The 20,433-nt window shown below is 30.2% G+C and overlaps 3 protein-coding genes across 10 annotated transcripts in view; 2 read left to right on the plus strand and 1 right to left on the minus strand.

Annotated features, from left to right (window-relative positions):
- The window catches only part of LOC129787983 (protein Peter pan), a 1,185,971-nt gene that overhangs the window by 634,537 nt on the left and 531,001 nt on the right, over positions 1-20,433 (plus strand). The gene's annotated exons all lie outside the window — the stretch shown is intronic.
- Positions 1-20,433, minus strand: part of LOC129787980 (L-dopachrome tautomerase yellow-f2-like) — a 1,067,766-nt gene that overhangs the window by 634,537 nt on the left and 412,796 nt on the right. The gene's annotated exons all lie outside the window — the stretch shown is intronic.
- LOC129788005 (RNA-binding protein squid) lies at positions 170-20,208 on the plus strand. 8 transcript variants are annotated; one of them, XM_055823956.1, is made up of 8 exons: positions 170-498; positions 6,086-6,126; positions 6,217-6,491; positions 8,046-8,276; positions 8,398-8,578; positions 11,952-11,972; positions 16,000-16,071; positions 18,446-20,208. In XM_055823956.1, the coding sequence occupies exons 1-8, from the start codon at positions 359-361 to the stop codon at positions 18,514-18,516; spliced, it is 1,032 nt and encodes a 343-aa protein (XP_055679931.1). In that variant the 5' UTR covers positions 170-358; the 3' UTR covers positions 18,517-20,208. The 8 variants fall into 8 exon arrangements, with proteins under 8 accessions (XP_055679931.1, XP_055679938.1, XP_055679932.1 ...); XM_055823957.1 differs by having other exon boundaries at positions 212-498; positions 8,046-8,277; positions 8,420-8,578; XM_055823961.1 differs by lacking the exon at positions 16,000-16,071 and having other exon boundaries at positions 212-498; positions 8,046-8,277; positions 8,420-8,578.

A 20,433-nucleotide genomic window follows, 5' to 3' on the forward strand; every position in this document is an offset into this window, starting at 1 on the left:
TATTACGTAAAAATAATGTATTATGCTGCAGAATCAAAATAGGCCATTATCGCATTTTATTTATTCCCTAATAATTCAAGAAATTCATCAAGAAAAAAGTCTCCAAGTCTCCAAAAATCCGAACTCAAATAAACATTATCAGATCAATAGCAATAGCTGTGCATGAAGCATATGCATCAACGGTTGCTTGCCGGCGTCATCGGTGCTACATTTTGTCATTCCTTCTTCGTTCTTTCGCTACCGCCATTGAGAGTGCAAAGTTCTTGCTGCGAGTTTTCTCTGCGCATATTTAGCGAATTTTACGCGATATTTGTTACCGTGGTGTTTATTGGAAAGTACAAAAGGCATTATTGAAGCCATGGCCGATCAGTACGATGTGAATGGTGAGGATTTCTCGCAGGACGTTAAGCCAAATGATGACCAAATGAATGGTGACCAAGCCGGTGACAACGTGAACAATGGGAATGCCGCTGAGGCTCCGGGCCGTGATGATGACAGGTAAGGCAGCCCCCATGTGTACCCCTGCGCCCCAAAATACCTTCCCTGCCCACTATTTGGGCACTTTAGGTGCTTTTTGCAAAGCCTCCTTGGTGTTGCCGCGAAGCAGCGCCACTCTATGGCGTCTTGAGAAAATTTTCCATTCGCGTTTGTGGTGCAAAAATCCACAATCATCGATGCCGTGAGGAGGCTTTTTGGGCATTTTCCACCATCACCCCAATGCCACGGCAGTTGCGGACATTTTTTGCCATCTATTTTGGCGCCAATTGCATTGTTTGGGTGGCAAAATCGGGATTTTTTCTACGAATTGCGTGGCCCCCACGCAATGGCGCGCGTGCAAATGGCGGCTGGCGGCGTAGCTGGGATTTTTTCCCACACCCAAAAGCATCAGTCTTGCCGCCCGGAAAAGCGCGCGCTTATGAAAATTCTTTCATTTGTTTTTATTTACTTTTTGCAAAAAAATTTCATTTGTCCGGCAAAGAAGCCCCCGGTGGATTACTTTGTGGCTTCTCTCAGCTTCCTTCCTCTTCTCTTTGCCCCAAAGAAAAGAGATGAGGAGAAGAGAGCAAAAAGAAAGAGGTTGAAATGCCGCTAATTCAATGAACTGTCCGCGTGCCAAAATGTTAGGGCGCTTTGTAAACAGACAGAGATCGTGAGTTTCTGAAGAAGGTGCGAAAACAACATTTTCGCTAACAAATTAACATTCTTTTTCCCCGCTAAAATGACGACAGAGATGGAACCGAGATTGGCTTTAATTAAATCTCACGGAATTTTGACAAAAAAAAAACTTTCCTTTAGCTTTTAGAGAAAATTATTTAGATTTTAAGGGAAATTTTTGCAGCAAAAGTTTTATAGATTTCTCAATCAACCATAAATCAACGCAATTTGGTTCAGTGTCAATTCATTGAGAGAGAGAAGGAGCTTCCCTTTTATCAGTGAGATTAATTGACAAAGACGAGGATTTTTCTTATCAACACGCGGGCAGTAAAGTAATTTATTTAATCTCTCTTGGCAAAATGGTTTGTATTTGTGCAATTTTTCCTAAGAAAATTTCTTAAATATTTTTTGTCATTTATTCGTGTAATTTTAAGTAATTGTAAAAACAAACGCACAAAAAAATCAGAAAGCATTTTTCATAGAGTTTTCCTTTTAAATAAATTATTGTAAAATTTAATTAATTTTGCAAGAAGAAAGAGCAATTCCCAAGATAATTGTCATGAAGAATCCTTTTTGTTAATCCCTACCCTTTGCAGGTCAGAAAAATCATAATGAGGGGAATAATTTTAATGACCTGGAACCCTCTTAATGATTGGAAAGAGTTTTAATGACCATGGGTAGACAAAATAATTATTATTAACCCATTACCGCCAAAAGAAATAAAACGAAACTCATTTTGTATTAATTCTCAATTGTTCCTTTTTAAAATATCAAATTTTCCATAAGTTAGTTGTAAAGGACATTATGCGTAATGTATGGAACACTTTGACTATATGTGTTGAACTTAAAATTCGATTTTCTCTGAAAAATATGAGAAAAAACCTTGAAAAAATTATTTAGTCCCTTTTCGCGTCCTTTGTGTGATACCTTGATCCGAAATAAACTATTTTTTTAAGCGGAGGCGAAAGGGTTAATTTTGTGGGTAACAAAAAGAATATAATTCGATTTTTTGTTAACAAATACGGATTTCAGATTTGGTTACCACATTTATGGGTTTCATCCGGAGACTTAGGGTTTCGGATGAATTTCACCGGGTCACACAGTTTAAATTTTTTTTGTTTTAATTTTCGGCAGTATCAGAAAACTAAAAAATCGGAAACTGAATTAATAGACTCTGTAATTTCGAAAGTTTCGATATTTTTAGTTAAAGGAAAATCGTATTAGGATCTAAGTTTTTCTGAACCAGAATAAACATCTTTAAGTTAGACTAAAGTTTTCTTCAAACTTGGTTTAAGTTTTTAAAATCTGTCCTAAGATTTTCAAGCAAGACCTTTGTTGTAGACTAGAATTAAGTTTTTTAAGGATCAGGCTTTTAAGGTTGCAAGGTTAGATCAGGCTGAACTGAGTCTGAATGCGTCTTAAAAGTCTGACCTAACAGAAATAAGGTTGGGCCTAATAAACAGCTTAACTCTGTTTTTTTTAAGTCAGGCTTAAGTTTTTAAGTCGAACTACATACCTGGCTTAAGTCTAATTTAAATAAAATTTAGCCTGGCTTAAAAAACTCAAGTCGATCTCTTATGCTAAAAAAAACGAAACTTACAAACAAAAACCGACTGAAATTTTTTTTAATAATAAAAACATTCGATATAAAAAAAATTTCATTGCCTATCGGGAGATCGACGTAATTTTATTTTTAGTATTTCGGTAGGTAAAATCTCCGGGTCAGAATGTAATGTGAGGTGGTAACCCTAGTTTCAGGCCTCTGACGGACAAGCTTCTTAATCAGAAAAAGAAGTATTAATTGATTATTCAAATTTATTCAAGAGATTATTATTCAAATTCAACAATTCCAATAAAAAAAGTTCTTGTTTATTAAACTGTCTTAAAACAACAACAACAAAAAAAAACGTCTGAAGATTTTTTATTGCTAATAAATAACTAAAAACAAAAGTCTAGAAAAATATTTCTTTCCAGTTAAGTGTCTTTAAATTCAAAAATGTCTCACTAATAAAAATATTTTTATAGTCTTCTTATCTTATCATTTAGCAAAACAAAATAAACGTTATCATGGGAATTGCTGTGAAATAATCCTTCTATTGTGAAATCTTCATTGATATTTTATTTTCTCTTTGTGAAATTTGCTTTCTGACATTCAAAAACTCACGATCGAACGATTATTTGGTGGAAAATGTTCAGAAAAATTGCCCCTCGAGTTGAATTTTGATATAATTATTTTGTTAGGAATTTTTTTAATCTTATATCTGAGAATTGAATTTTTTTGTCTTGCGCAAAAGTGTTGTGAAAATGTGAAAAGAAATATTCCTTTTTAGCTCATAAGATGTTTTTATTTTTTTTTTAAATTTATTTTCTATTATTACAAATCTTTAATAAAATACATATATTTAAAAATATCTCTCCCCCCTTTAGCTTTTAATATAAATTTTTTAATGTCTTTTGTAGCCATGTTTTTTCAGCTTTTATTATATTAAAAAAAAAAAAGATTTTTATCGTGTTTGTTGTTATTGCTTCCCTTCGAAAAGAAAAGGGAAGAACGTTTGATGAAGAAAAATATATCGTGATTTTGTGATTGGCAAGAACGTTGTTGTTGTTGATGTTGTTGTTAAAACGGAGAATGAAGAATTTTTCGGATGATCGGATCAACATTGTTTCGCAGAAGAAATTTGTCATAAACGTCCAATTAAATGAACAAAAAGTCACAGCGAATAAGTATAAAAACAAAAGATTAACAAATTCTTTTTACAAGATAATAATTTTAATGGTAAATTTTTTTTTTATAAATTATTTATATCTTCTTTTTTTTCCTAGAGATTGCATTGCTACTCTTTTCTTTGTGTATAGTGTGAAAATCATCGTGGATTTGTTGTTTCAAAAGACCTTTGAGAACCTATTTGAGAACGAGAAAATTGAATCGAAAAAAAAAAGTCAGTCAATAGTTGGTCGAGAAAAAAGGCGGCAAAGAAGAAGCCCCGTCCGGATTTTGATTGTCTCTCACTCATCAAATACAAACAAAAAAAATGAAAGAAATAAGAAAAACTTGCAATTGAAAATTTTTCACTCTGGTAAAAAAGACACGGATTGTTCGGAGCTCTATAGAAACCTAAATGACCGAAGAAAGTAATCAAAAAAAATCGAATTTTGTAAGAAAAATAAAAAACAGACAAAATCGTGTTTTCTCTACTTTTCTCTCTTCTAGAACAAAATGAAAAAAAAAAAAACAAAGTTTAGGGATTTTTTCTTCCTCTCTGTGTTTGCCCTCCTGTTGCATAGAGCGAACTAACCTTGTTCCTCTCCGACAGGTGTTGTTGTTGAGTGATGATGATGATGATGAACCCACACTGGAATGCGGTGTGTACCCACCAACCTTCCTTCTCATCTCTAAAGCCGGAGCTAAAAATAAGCCCAACGACAACCAGAAAATGATGGTATTTATCCAAAACAAACAAACAAAAAAAAGTTTACAAAAAACCAAAAGCAAAAAAAATCAACCAAAAATCAAATTCAAAAAATGCTAAAAAAAAATCATGGAATCGATGGAAATTTCGCACACAAGTTAAAGAAAGCTAAAAAAAAAATTAAAGTTGTAGAGAAAAGAAAAATCGTAAAAATGCATAAAGAAGCCAATCAAAGAAAAGTTGGTTTGTAAAATGTATGTTTTGCTCAAATGAAACAACACGTACAAAACAAAAAATCTGGATGTTGCTGCAAAATGTTGATGCGCTGGCTGTTGTCTCTCGTTCATACACCTTCACTTTGCTGTTTAATATCTCGTTGATGTTTATTGATTTCACAAAATATATTTGCAAATTCTCTTTTGTCTCTCTCTCTCCACTCGGTTGATGTTTCTATTTATTGTAAAAAAAAATGAAAAAAAAAGTCTTTGCAACTTTGAGATTTGAACCTGCGACTGTCTGTTTGAATATAGTGGACGCTTTAACCAATTGATCCAATTGACTTAACGTAAACAACCACATGGAGTTTATCATCTTTTGCGATTTTTATTTGGTTTTGTTGGAATTTAAAACAGAAAATGAAAAAAAAAAAAAAAGTCGTGAGCCAGTGTTTTTTGCAGAAATTTCATCCAATTTGCTGATTTTGTCCTGTAAAAAAAAATGAAACAAAAAAAGAAATGAACAAAAGTTTCGAGATTTTCTTCAACACGGACATTTGAAAACTTTGTGGTAAATGAAATAAAAATAAATCTTTTCACTTTGAAATAATATTATTAATATTTTATCATTAATTAAATGAACAAATCTTTTTTCTATTTTCCCTTTCTTTTTTTATAGAGCTTGTTTTTTTATTGCAGACGAGATTGTGCGAAAAGTGAGCGAGTTTTCCAGAAATCCAATCAAAAACTTTTGATTAAAGAAAAGTCCCCACAAAAATAGAAAAAAAATATTGACACACACACGAAAGTTTTTGCCTCTTTAAAGCAATTTTCATCCTTTGATCTGCGGGAAAATCACTTGAAAAAAGAATTAATAAATTTATTGTAATACAAAAAAAAAAGTTATTTCTATATTTGAATAAATAAAAGATTTTGAATTTTTTCTAGAATTTTTTTTTCATGTAAAATTAAAAACAAGTTGATAAATAAAATTCTTTTTTTCTTCTCTATTTTATAAATAAATGGTAATTTAAATATAAGAAATATTTTTCCCTAATAATTAAGAAAAATTTGTATTAATTTCTTTCTCTCTAATATTTAAGGATTAATATTTTTGCAAAATATATTGAAATTGATAATTTTGTTCCCAAAATTCATTTAGCTTTGTTTTTCTCTTTTAGAAAGTAGATTTATTGTAGATTTTTATTTATAATTTATTATTTTATTTTTAATCTCCCTTAAAAAAAACTTTGAAAAAATATTAGGAAGACTAATAAAATTTGTTTTCTTCGGATCTTGCAGAAAACTTTTCGTTGGGGGTTTGAGCTGGGAAACGACGGAAAGTACGTAAAGAAACTATTAGAAAAAAAACTTCTGAAAGGATAATTTTTGTAATTTTGCGAAATATTTCTTTTTCGTTATTTGCTTTACAGAGGAGCTCCGTGAGCATTTTGGCACGTATGGAGAGATTGAGAGTATAAATGTGAAGACAGACCCCCAGACAGGAAGGTCACGTGGGTTTGCATTCATTGTCTATGCATCCGCTGATTCGATCGATAAGGTCACAGCGGCTGGTGATCACATTATTAACAACAAGAAAGTTGATCCCAAGAAGGCGAAAGCCCGTCATGGCAAAATCTTTGTCGGTGGTCTCACAACAGAGATCAGTGATGATGAGATTAAGACCTTCTTTGGACAATTTGGAAATGTAAGTTCATTCGTAGAGAAAAGTCTGATTTTGAAGGAATTTTTGAGCTATTTCAAGGCGTTGAGTTGAGGCTTGGATCTTCTGATCTTCCTAAGTCTTTTGTTCTAGTTCCTTAGGTCTGTGATTAAGCTGATTTGCTTTGATCTATTTAATTGAACTTTGCACAAAAGATCCACAATATTGACAAGCATAGTCTCGTGAAAATTAACACAGAAGACCACTGGAGGCCTTAAGTCATCAGACAGATAGTTCCATGTAAAATCCTTTAAGAAAAAAACTGCTAGAATTAACTGATCCTCAAAGGTTTGGGGACAATTAGACGCTCCAAGGAGTCACAGAGGCAGGTCTTCCATGTAAAATCTTATGAGGAAAAATCTGCCAGAATTTTCTGGTTCTCAATGTTTGCAAGGTCCATTGCTGACAGATTGACGGTTCACCAAACTGCTAGAATTCGCCGGTTTTTAATTTACTTAAGGGGGGTCTCTTTTGAGAACTGGTGAAATTAAATGTTTTTATTTTTCTTGGAGTTATTTCTTAAACTTGGTTTATCGATGTTGCCCACATTCAAAGACTTTGAATTGAAGAGTAAGAAAATCACTTTCCGCCATCCTAGGTGCGACGCTATCTTGAGATATTCCTCAAAACACAAAGGTTGGTTTTTCTCAGGATTTTCTGAATGGATTTTGATGGGGTAAAAAGCAAATGAAAGAGGAAGCATCAACGAACGATGTACCGGAAAGAATTTTTGAATTTTCATTCTGTGGCTGAGAAAAATGGAGAAACGTCAAAAATATCTGAATAAAAGTCATATTTTTCCACTTTTCTCAGCCCCAGAAAGAAAATTCAAAATTCCGCTACATCAAAATCTGCATTGGTGTTTCCTCTTCCATTTGCTTTTTACCCCATCAAATTCCATCCAGTAGATCCTGAGAAAAACCTACCTTTGTGTTTTAGGGCAGTTCTGTGGAAAAGTCGGAAAATCACAAGATGGCGTCGCACCTAAAATGGCGTCGCACCTAAGATGGCGTCGCACCTAAGATGGCGGAAAGTGATTTTCTTACACTTCAATAAATAAGTCTTTAAATGTAACCAACATTGGAAAACCGAGTTTCAGAAAAACCACAAGAAAAATGAAAATATTAAAAATGTGTAAATTCTAACAGCTTTCCCAAGAGAGACCCTTAAGAATACAACTGACCGTTATTTTATTTATAAAAACTGCTAGAATATTATCCTCAGTGAAATCTCTTCTTGAATTTTTTAACCAATCAGAGAGAACTAATTCTTCTTCTTATTTATTTAAACTTCAACCAAGGATTGAAGCTTCAATTTCATTGGCTACTGAGACCTAGCTCCACCTACAGTCAATTAAAAAGGTGGAGCTTCTATGCAAAGTTATTTTGAATATTAAATTAATTTAAATTTTAATAAAATTTCTACAAAAAGCTCAAGATTTTTTCTCATTTCACGAATTTTTACTCAAACAAAAAAAAAACTTTAAAATTGGATAAATTAATTGGAAAATTCTCTCTCTCTCTGTTTATTTTCAATTAGATTGTTGAGATGGAAATGCCATTTGATAAGCAGAAGAATCAGCGAAAAGGTTTCTGCTTTATCACCTTTGATTCCGAACAGGTGGTCAGTGAATTGCTGAAGACACCTAAACAGACAATCTGCGGCAAGGAAGTTGATGTGAAGAAGGCAACACCAAAACCCGACAATATGCCAATGGGAATGATGCGTGGTGGCTCACGTGGAGGCCGTGGTGGACGCGGTGGACGTGGAGGTTAGTGAAAATGAGCTGCATCTTTATGACACGAAAAAAGCGGAGAGTTTTTCATGTGGGACTTGTTTTCTTTTCTTTTTTATTTTCATTCATCGATGAAACTTACTTCCCACAATTACTGGCTCATCAACATCCTCATCAGGTGGCTACGGTCAAGGATGGGGCAATCAGGGGGGCTATGGCTATGGGCAGGGGTACGGCTATGGTGGCTATGATAACTATGGTGGCAACAACTACGACTACTACAGTGGCGGTTATGGCGGCTATGGTGGCTACGACTATGCCGGATACGGAAACTATGGTAAATACAACAACAACCCCTATTCACAACAGAATAAGAATAATCACTAAATTGCGCGCGATTTGGGGGCGCTATGGTGTCGCATTTTCCTTTTTTTTTCTTAACCATTTTTGCATTTTTTTGAATAAAAAAAAACAAACAAGAGAAAAAAATGAAACAAAAGTGTGGAAATGTGGAAAAGATTGCGAGAGAAAGGTTACGAAAGAGAGAAGCGAGAGAGAGAGGCGGATAAATGGATAAATGTGAGCGCGAGAAATTTATTTAAGAAAGATTAAGAAAAAAAAAAATTATAGGAAGAGAAAGCTTCATTTATATAGCAGAAAGAAAAAACAAACAAACAAGAAGGATATTTTCGTATAATTCTTTAATAATTTTTCATATTAAATTTATTTTCTATTCTAGCTAATAACATAAAACACGTAAAAAAAGTAATTTTTGTCTCTAAATGAACTTTAGAAATTAATCTTTTTTTTTTATTTCTAATTTTGTTGTAATTTTTTTTTTTGATGGGAAAATTAGTAAGACATTTTAATTTTGATTACATTACTAGAATTTCTTTCATAATAATAATAATTAATACATTTTTTTTTAAAACTAAATTAATCTTAAGGGGTAAAATTTTCTTTTTAATCATTGTTTCTCTTAAAAATTATGTCGTTGAATTTTGGATAAATTTATTCTATTTTATTTTTGAGAATAAAAAAAAAAAACAAGAAATTTTCACAATACGGAAATAGCAGAAAGAAAAAAAAAACATAACAAAATGAACAAGATAACAAATCAGAAAAATCGTGAGAATTATACAGAAAAAGGATATTTTTTCTCCTTTTTTTTATTTAGTTTTATATAGGAAAAGAATATCTGAAAAAAAAGAAGATCGTCTCAAGAGATCTGTTTTCAGAAAGGTTTGGATGGAAAACCAAGTTTAGGAGAATACAGTCGTGCTCTCGTGGTAGGACCGTCGTCAAAATGACTTCTCCGCGGTAAAACGGCTTCAGAATGAAGTATTTTGCCTTCGCAGTGGGACAATTAGTACTATTGGAAAGGTAGGATACTAATTGTCCCACTGCGAAGGCAAAATTCCTCATTCTGAAGCCGTTTTACCGCGGAGAAGTCATTTTGACGACGGTCCTACCACGAGAGCACGACTGTATCATGGATAATAGAGAATCGTTAGAGATTCTTTCAGCAGATGAGATGAGAGCAAATGTGTGAGAAAAAAAGGTAAAGGTACATTGCTAGTGAATGTATCTTTTGTTTTTTCTTATCATTTGCACTGTAAATATGACTTTTTTTTGTACAAAAAGACGAAGAGGTGAGAGTAGGATAATTTTAAACACTGAGTTAGGGTTAATCTGTTATAACAAGCAAAATGTGAAAGGGGGAATCGTCTGGAATACAGGAGGTTTGGTACTTGTTTTGGGAGAAGATGTTAGTTTAACTCAAAAAATAAAGGAACTGAAGATTTTTTTTTAAAAGGTAAACCTTGTAAGGTTAGTTCTTTCCTAGAATCGTAGAAAGCGTTGTAGGCTCATGACTACGGAGTCAGGCGGTAACAAGACTATTTGGTACACTTATCTATTTATAGGTTTCCTAACTAGTCTACAAAAAATAGGCTGTCTAATTGAAAAGAAGTGAAAGAGAGAAGACGATTTAAAGAATAATCTTCGTCTGACAAATTACCTGATAAAATTTAACTTAGCAGCCTTCTTTGACTAAACAGGCTAACTCCGGCTTTACAGGCTTCAGTATAAACGGCTTTTCCTCAAGCCTCCTATTCCTATTGCCTAGATCATCACCCCCATCAAACGTAAAAGTACGTTGTAGGCTCATGACTCCGGAGTTGGACGGTAACAAAATAAGACGTAGACTGATTCTTCTTCAGATTTCCCAGCAAACCTATAAGCATATCAGAAATAAGCCAAATCAGTGTGTTCGTCTAAATGAAAACAACTAAAAATGACAAAAAAAAAGATTAAAGACAGATCTTCGTCTAGCAGATTACCTATTAACAGATTTAAGATAAGAACTAACTTAGCAGGCTTCATTCTTGAACTAAACAGACTTCAGTATGAAAGGCTTTTCATCAAGCATTCTATTCGTAAGAAATAATTCGTTATCTATAATGTTCCTTGAAACTGCCTATTTTCTATTACATGCCTGATACAGAAGACTCATGACTTTGGATTTAAACGGTAACAAAACACTACTTAGACTGATCATTTTTGTATTACCTAACAAGCCTATTAGCCTGAAAAAAATAAGTCTGTACATCCGTTTAATTGAAGAGAATTAAAATATGATAAGAAGTTTTGAAGAATGATTTTCGTCTAACAGATTACCTGTTAACAGATCTAAGAACTAACTTCGCAGGCTTTCTTCTTTAACGAAACAGGCTAACTAACGCTAAACAGGCTTCAATATAAACAGTTTTTCGTCAAGATTTTCATTCCTAATTATGGATCCGTTGTTAATTATTTTTCTTCTTCAATTTATCCATCTTCTATCACCTGCCTGTTACAGAAGACTTAGACCTTTAAAGAGGATCAGAAGATAGACGAAGACAACATTCTCTCTTCTACAGAATCCTCTTTCTGTTAAACAAACAAGCTCCTCTGACTACTAAAGTCATTTAGAACAGTCTTCCTTCTATTCAAACATAATCCGTTCTATAGTCTTCCTATTTAGGGTTTCAAACAGAATTCCTTCTTCATCTGAAGTCTTGATCCAGGATTAAACAATTTCTTCTGATTTATTTTTTTTGAGTTTTAATTAACAAACTTCCCAAAAAAAAAAAGTGTAAAGTACCTCTTTCTCCTGTATTTTGTCAACTCCCTTTACACAAAGAAGCGAAAAGATTAACAATTATTTAGTTAAAGAAAAAGATTTAAAAATAGAAAGAAGATGAAGTAAACAACTCAGGAAGATATTTTACAATTTTCAACGTGCCGCGAAGTATGAACTTTTATTTTTTTACCTCATTAAATTAGAAAGAAACATGATAACAAAAAAAACCAACAATCATTTTCTCTCACAAGCTTTTTTATCATTCTTTATTGCAAAAAAAATTAAAACTAAATGCAATTTTCCGTTTAAAGAAATAAAGAAATATTAATTGAAAAAATAAATAAATAAACGTGGATAATATTTGAGTAATATATTTGGCGACTCATTGAAGTTGCGCGTAAAAGACTCAGAGCAAATCCCAAATACTTTTTTAAAAATATAAATATATTACCTCTAATTTTCCACCAACCTTTATTTTTTTTTTGTTTAAACAAATAAAACAAAATATAATAATATATTTTTAATTTGCAAAAGAAATGTATATTGAAAGTTGATACATATTTTCTTATTTATATTATATTTACAGATGAGAAAAATGCGAACAATAGTAAGAGTTCAAAGAGAGAATATAGACCATATTCATATGCAAGGAAATAGATGTGTGAGAGAGAAGAGATGCAAAACACGAGAGAGAGAGAGAGATTGCAATATTAATTTTTGCAAGAGAACATAAAACAAAGAGAAGCCTATATATATATTTTTTTTAACATTTAAGAAAAGATGAATTAAGAAAAATCAATAGAGATCAAGTGGTTAGAGTTAAAAGTAAAAAAAAATAATAATAAAAAAAGAAATATTGATTTTTTAAATAAAAAAAAAACTTTTTAAATATATTATTTATTTAAAGAGCAAAATATCAAATAATCAAAACAAAAATATATTAAAAAATGAAAAGTAAATAATAATTAAAAACAACATAGAAGAAAAATTATTCAAATTCAACACATAAAAATAATCTTTAAAAATTTCATTTTTTCAACATTAGGATTTTGCGAGGAAAAAAAATTTTTGAAACAAGAAATGATGCAAAATTTCTTTTTTTGATTTTCTTTGAAATTTCTTAATTTTTTCTGCATGGTTCCAATGTTTAGATTTATATATTTTTTTCATTTCTTTTTGTTTTTAATCAATGTGATACCATATATTCCCCTAAAATGTGCCACCTTCATTGCTTTATTTTGAGACAACAACAAAAAAGTAGAAGAAGAGGAAAAGAAATGTTTGAGAATTTCTTTTTCATTTTCGCGGAATTTTCTTTCAAACAAAAAATATAAATTTTTTAGAATTTCTTCTCATGAAATAATTGCGCAATTAGAGAAAAACAATTAAGCGAATTAATCCAACATTATTTTAATAATTTCATTGAATTTATTTATCGATAGACAAAAAAATAAATAGAAGAAATAGTTTGTAATTTTGTGCCTTAAAGTAAACAAGTTCATTTAGAAAGAAGTTTATTACAAAAGAAATTTGAATTTTGTTCTGTAGCATTTAACAAAAAAAAATTAACTATCATTTTGTTTTTGAAATTAAAACCATTTATAAAGGTTTAATGATTAATTGAAATAGATGAAGATAAGAGGCAAGATTAAGAACATAGAAAAAAATTAACAGAAATGTGAAGAAGAAAATGTTAGGTGACACATTTTTCTGAGAAAATAAGGTAATAAATAAATATATATATGGAAAATACATTGTGAAACATTGGGCTTTTTTTTTAATTAAAAAAAAAAGAAGAAATAATTTTTCTAAAATCTTTGCAAAAATAATTTCTAAAACATAAAATCGTAGGCGAGATCAGGAAAAAAGAGGAATTTATGCAAGAAATTACAAGAAAACTGTTGTGAAAAAAATAACAAAGAGATAGAAAAAATAAAAGACAATGTGTTTGCCATATATTTATTTATCCTTGTTTTCTTTCTTTTTTACTTTCTTCATCAACACACAACGCACACACCTTACTTCTTAAGTTTTAATTTCTTAATGTTAAAAAAAATTGATAAGAATATTTTCTATTTAATCGTAAATTGGGATTTTTGTGGATTGGTTATTTTGTTAATTTTTTTTAATTGATGTTTTTTTTTTGTAAATATTTTCTCCGGAGATTTTTTTTTTAACTCTGCCAGTGAGTGCCTAAAACTCATGGGTTTTAAGGCTTTTTTAAGGACTTGGAGATTGTCTTGATTTAATATTTTTGAAAATCTATTTAATGCTTTCATTTTGTCTTGCTTACTTTAACAAGAAAAGCTAAGAAAAAAAAAGTTAATTTTTTGATGGTTTAAAAATTTTCAATTAGTGGGGAAAAGTTATGTTTCGAACAAATTCCTTAAATTTTTTTTAAAGAGGAATTTGTGTATAAAGAATGAAGAATCCTTTTGAGGATTGATAAAGTCGAAATTGCAGCTCTAACTGAGCTGTATGGGAGGAGTCCAGGAAATAAAGGTAATTCTGTGAAAATATATTTTTCTAAATGATATAAAAAAAAATGAAAAATTAACAGGTTTTTATCAAAAGCTTGGTAACTTTCATTGAGATTCTTTAAAGTCTCAGAGATCAGTGATAGGATATTGACCACTAACTACCGAGGATGTAAAAATTAATTATTTTAAAAATATGTATATAGAGGATGATTTGAATTCTTATCAATCGTTAGAATTTCAAGGAATAATTTTGCGGGATTCTTTAATAATTAAATTTTTAATGCAACAAGTCGAAAGGGATAAAATTGCTGAAATTCTTTCTTCTTAATAAAGAAATTTTCATAAAGTTTTTTTTTCCGTTAGAATCATTAGTATTCCAAGTATGATTATTTCTATTAGAATGTTTTTCTTTATCTAATAATTAAGCTTAGAATATATAAATAAAATTGAAAAAGTTAAATTTTTCGTTGAGTGATTCAGCAATAAATTCTCTTTCATAATTCTCTACAATAAATAGGATTAAACTATTGAAAACAATCTAATCTTAATCGATAAGTTCCGTTAGAATTCTTACGATTGAACTAACTAAAAATAATTATTTTCTAAAGAAATATTAAAATTATTTTCTTTTTATTGTGGAATTGATCATAAATTATAACTTGGGCGAAATTCTTTAATCAGAAAGACTTAAGATTCCTAAAGAAAAACTTAAGTTTTCTTACGGGGCTATCACACTTAAGCTCCAAGTGCTTGAACAATATAACCTCTATGTGAGTACGAGAGAGACAACAACGGTATTTTTTTATCGTTCTGTCACATGTAAAATCTTAAGCATCAAGCGCTTGGAGCTTAAGTGTGATAACTCCCTTAAGATTCTTTAAGTTTTTTTTAAGACTGTTTAATTTTTCTTACAAATGTCTCAAGTTTTCTTAAGATTCTTTGAAAAAAACTTAAAATTTCTTAGGAAAAATTTAAGATTTTTGAGTTTTTTTTAAAGGGAAACCAAGGATTTCTTAATTAAATTGTTCAAAATGCATATTTATGATGATTTTTACGAATTTCGATAACAGAAAGCCCAACAGAAAAAAAATCATCGAAAAATATGCATTTAGCCCGATTCAGTCTGACTGAAGAAATCTTAAGTTTTTGCTTAAGGAAACTTAAAAACCCTAAATTTTTCTTATGAAATCTAAAGTTTTTTTCTTAAGGAATCTTAAGAAATCTCATTAAAACTTGAAACATATATAAAGAAAACTTAAAGAATCTTAAGAAAATTTAAGTCTTTCTTAAGAAAACTTGAGTCTGTCTAACTAGTGAATTCAACCCTTTGTGGATCTTTCTTCGTAATAGATAGGAAAAGAATTTACAAGTCAAGTTAGATCATTAAAAAAATCATTAGAATTTTTACGTTAGAAAACGTTGATTGTTGAAAATTGTTTGTTAAAACATCAGAAAATCTTTCAAATTTATTTTCTTAATAGAAGAAAAATTGAGTAAGAAATTTTTTTTGTGATTTAGGTCCGCATAGTTGATCAACTAATTGATCAATCAGATTGCCGTTCAATAAATGATCAATCACAAAAAAAATATCAAATGGGAATTTCTAAACCTCCTTTAGTTCTAACTCAACTAGTTGAGGTTTTAAAATAAATCAAGACAATCACTAACAAATACCTTTCTTAAAAAATAAAAAGAATTAAGAAGTTTTTTTTTTGGAGAAAATATTTACAAAACTCTTCACCCCTCATTAACTACATGCAATGCTACCTCTTTCTCTCTCTCTCTAAATGGTAGCATTGCACGTGGTTTGTAGCTGCGAATGCTGAATTAATGACATTTTTAAATGATAATGTTGTTCTCTTTTATATTTATTTATTTTTTCTCAAAGAGAAATCAACTCAAAAGTAACTCTATTGACTTTTATTAACTTTAAAAACACTCAGATTTAATTTTCTTTAAATTCCTTTTCAAAACTTTCTTACATCTGATTTATTTTTTCAAAAAAAGAAATCAAAATTCAATCTCTGAGTGTTTTTTTCTCTCTGTGATTTTTGATATTAAAAAAAATAAGTAAAAGTTGTGAGATTTTGATGGACATTTTTTTGCAAAAGAGAGATGTCTAAAAAATGGAAATCCTCCCCTTTCTGTGCCCAGATTATGGTGGCTATGGCGGTTATGATGGAGGCTACGGAAATGGTGCACGCTCTGGAGGGCCACGGGGCAAAGGTACAAGCCACACACACAATTTGTTTGCAATGAAAAAAGCAAAAGAAAAAAAATTAAAAATCAATTTTTAAAGAGATTTTTTTTCTACAAGATGAGAGTTTCCTTATAAAGATGGCAATTTAGAAGCATTTTCTTAAAGTATTTTTAAAGAATTTTCCACAGCACCCATCTTGCTTGAAAGTGTGCATTTTTTATTATATATATTTTACCACAATTCTCCTTTATTTATTTACTGTAACTTCCTCTAATCTCATTCTTGTAACATAATTAATATTGTTTTGTTTACTTTGAATTTCTCTTCCTTTTTTTGTGTTTTAACGAGAAAATGTGTTGTTGAAAGAAAGTTGTTTTCTCGTTTTCAAAATTTCTTTCACATTTCCTTAAGTTATATTTCTTTGTTTTGTTTAAGGACAAAAGAAATCAGGAAAAAAATCCTGGAAATTTGCAATTCACGAGAGAATAACTATTCGCAATTTTTTTTTGTTTAATTTCCTTTTCGAAATTTCGCTAAAAAAATGTCTTGTTCAATTTGGCAATCAAAACTACAATTACAAAAGAAAAAAAAAGATTACAAAAAATGTCAGTTTGTGTGGTGTTTGGTATGAATGTGCTGCTTAATTTTTTGTTTTAAATTAATTTCTCTACATTATCAGCTTGTTTTGAGGTAAAGCGTTGGTGTGTTGTAGCATCGCTATGCTGTGTATCAACGCATTTGTTGTGTAGGTTAAAAAACAACAGTGTAAGCGTGACAAAAAAAAAAAAACAATACCAAGACGTCGCTGGAAAGCCCAAATTTACGTCTTTGCAAAAGTTAACCCTTTCATGACTTGAAAGGTTTTATACTAAACAAATGATTTTTTCTGTGTGTATTGATAAGCTTAAATATTCATTTTGTTTTGAAAGAGTGTTAATTTTATATTATTAGAAAATCTAATAGATTTTTTTGAGTATCATGAAACGGCATTTCATCAACGATTAATGGTGTTTTATCACGCCTAAACTGTTTAAAACAACACCCAAAATAAATCTCTCCACACTTGCACGATTAAATTGCTTTAATTTGCAATTGAAGTTAATGAATGCGTGCTTATTTAGTTTCCTACATCTACTAAAAGCCTATTTTTGGTCTCGATTCTGTAGAAAAATGTTTTTTTTCTGCAATTCAAGACCTATCAATATTAGGGTCGATTCTGACAAAAATCTATCTTTTATTACGACTTAAAAGTTCTTGTAAGATTTTGACAGAGTTGATGTTTTTAATCATTTTATTGTTATTTCATAAAAAACAAAGGACTTGCGGTACAAGGAAACAGGTTAAAGATCTTTTTTAAGACCTGCAGGTCTTAAAGAGTTCAGAGAAAAAGAAATTCTCTTAAAAACACGATCAAAGGAATAAACAAACTGTCAAAATATTTATATTTTGCTGACGAATTAAAAGAAAAGAAAAGGTTTTTAACAGAATTGACAAATTATATTTAAAAAAAAAAAGTTAAAGAGGATTCTGTAAAAGACAAAATATTAAAATTAGTACACGTTTTTAGACCATTTAGTCAAGACACAATTCGTACGATAAAATTGTCATACAGCCTTACGAATTGAGAGATGATACACCTACTGCTTTTGTTTGAAAGCTTGGGAAAATTATTGTTTTCATTCTTTATAAAATATCTTGCGTTTACAAAATCATTAAATTTCTGTCACTTCATTTCGTATTAACATGAATAATTTAGTACAGCTGACGGAGAAGTAGGATTAAGTCCTTCCGGAAGCATCAGCTACGAAGGACTTACATGTTTTAATTTTCCATCAATAACAGTATTTCTATTAGGTTTTGCAAAAGCATTTAGAACAGAACAAACGTTCTCATTGACATACTTTTTTTTTTAGAACAGCATAAACAAAACGTTCTCCGAATTTTAGTTAAATTTGTGGAGCACTTACCCAGAGTTTTAAGAACGTTTACTGTTCGTTCTATTCAGAATTATAAAAGCATCCTAGTTCTAAAAGTAAATGCAAAATTCAGTGGTATGTGTCTAGACTAAAATGTGTACTAAAAATTGTCTTTTATCTTTGTTTTCTGTAATCTTGAATATTTTTTTACAGAATCGAAACCTTTTTGTACATAAATTCATTTAATTTTTATTTACTAACATTTATGTTTTAACAATTATTTTAATATTTTAGGTAGTATAGTTTAGTTTATAAGCGTGATATGAGACTAAACCTAAAATTAGGATAGTTTTAAATAATAATTTTTAAATCTAAACTCCTAGAAAAGGGGCTAAATGATACATAAATTTTTTTTAATATTATTGGGATATTTTGGTCTTTAGAATTGTTTTAAATTACATGAATTTTGTTTTTTGTCCGTTAGGTGGTAACTACCAGGGCGGTAAGCAGCGAGGTGGTGCTGGTGGGCGTCAGCAGAGGCATCAGCCCTACTAAGAAAATTAAGGGAAAACCTCTAAAAGAAAAGAAAAGTGAGTGTGTGTGTGGAAAAGCTGCTCGCACGGAATCCTCTTGCTGTGGGAATCCATCGAGAGGAAGTTTTTTTTATATATTTTATTTCTTCATTTTAAAAAGAAAAAAAAAGAGAAGTACATTTAAGAGACACACAATCCCTCAATCAATAAAAAAGAAATAATAAATATTAATTTAAAAAATAGACAAAAAGGTAAAACGTAAAAAAAAACTTGTAATGTGAAAGAGATCCTTTTGAGCGTCTCTTTTGTGTATTTCGTGAATTAGTGAGAAAAAAAAGTTAGAAATATTTTTTAAAGAAAAAGAAAAAAAAGAATAATTTGCCTCTATGAAGGATATTAAATTAATTGAATTCCTTCACACACCGTCTAAATTGGAATTATTTCTCTGTGTGTGCGTGTTGTAAAATGGAAGAGAAACAAACAAAAAATAGTTATGCAGTTTAAAAAAAAAAAGTAGAATGTTTTCAATGTGATTTGATGATTTCTTGAGATAGAGAGGGACACCAAAATCACCCCCACACACAGTATAAAGTTCAAATTTCTCAACTATAAAAAAAAACCTCCATCCATCCTCATCATTCCATTTAGTAAAGAAAAAAAAAAAACAAAGAAAGAAAGATAATCAAACAGCAGATTCAGCAAATTTAAAATCACATTTCAATGAAGGGGAGACTCTCAATATTTGATGCTGATGCGCGCAATCAGCAAGAAAGAGACGAGATGTCTTTCCCAGAGATTAAAATTCTTTCATTTTCATTTATTTTTTTCTTTTAAAATCAACTCATTTCTCTTCACAATCCGCAAATTTTCAAGAAGTCACAATCATCGTAAATAAAATTAAAGAGAAATATATTAATTGTAAGGATTTTAAAATAAATGAAGAGAGAAGTGTAAAACAAACAAAAGAACCAGAAAATTGTGGACAGAAAAATACATTTTTAGTGTTTTTGCATTAAAATAATTAAACAAAAAAATAATATAATTAATAAAGTAAAGAAAGAAAAGATGAAAGGATATCCTATTTTAAATTAAATAACGAGGTAAAGAACAATAAATTTTAGGGGAGATTTGCCGTAGAGAAGGGGATGTATTTTGTAATAAACTTAACTCTTTTTTTATGTTATAAAAATCAAATAAAGTAGATTACTGTGAAAGAGGAAAAAACAAAAACGATCATAAAAACATGCTGAAGATTTTCCTGGATGGATTCTTATTTTATTTAGCGTTTATTTCCATTATTTCTCGCATAAAGCACCAAGGATCTCCATGATGCGTCCACACCATATTGTTTGCAAAAGGACGCTAACATTGAGAGAGAGAAAACTTCCAAAATGGCCGCGTTGAAACGGTAGGGAAAGCATAAAAAGGGATGGGGAAACAAAAGAGATAGGAATTCTTCTATAAATAATAATAAAAAAAAAATTCACAAATTGTCCATTTTACCTTGACATTAAAATATTATATAAATATAAAAAAAATTCTCTGTTTCTGCTAGCATTTAATGTGTAAAATTTAAGGAACAATGGATCTAGCCCGTAAGTTTAAAAATAACTTAATTCTCCCGATAACAAAACTTTAGCATCGGTAATCAAGTTCAATTCAAACTAACATGTACTTTGAGACATAATAAAAAACCACCAATCTAAAGAGCAAATGTAGTTTTACTGCTAAAAATGAATTTTTTATGGGATTTTTAGAGTTTTTTGTGTTTTTTATGGGGGATTCTGAAAGATTTTTAACGTTTGTGAGCCATTTTTTTTAATTTTTGAGAAGATTGAAAACCGCCAAACCCATAAATATGGTAAAGTAGCATTTCCTTTATTATTTCAAATAATTTTTCTTCAGTTAATAATTTTTTTAACGAGTTTTTTTTTCAATA

This window comes from Lutzomyia longipalpis, chromosome 1 (genome assembly GCF_024334085.1).
Source record: "Lutzomyia longipalpis isolate SR_M1_2022 chromosome 1, ASM2433408v1".
Classification (NCBI taxonomy): domain Eukaryota; kingdom Metazoa; phylum Arthropoda; class Insecta; order Diptera; family Psychodidae; genus Lutzomyia; species Lutzomyia longipalpis.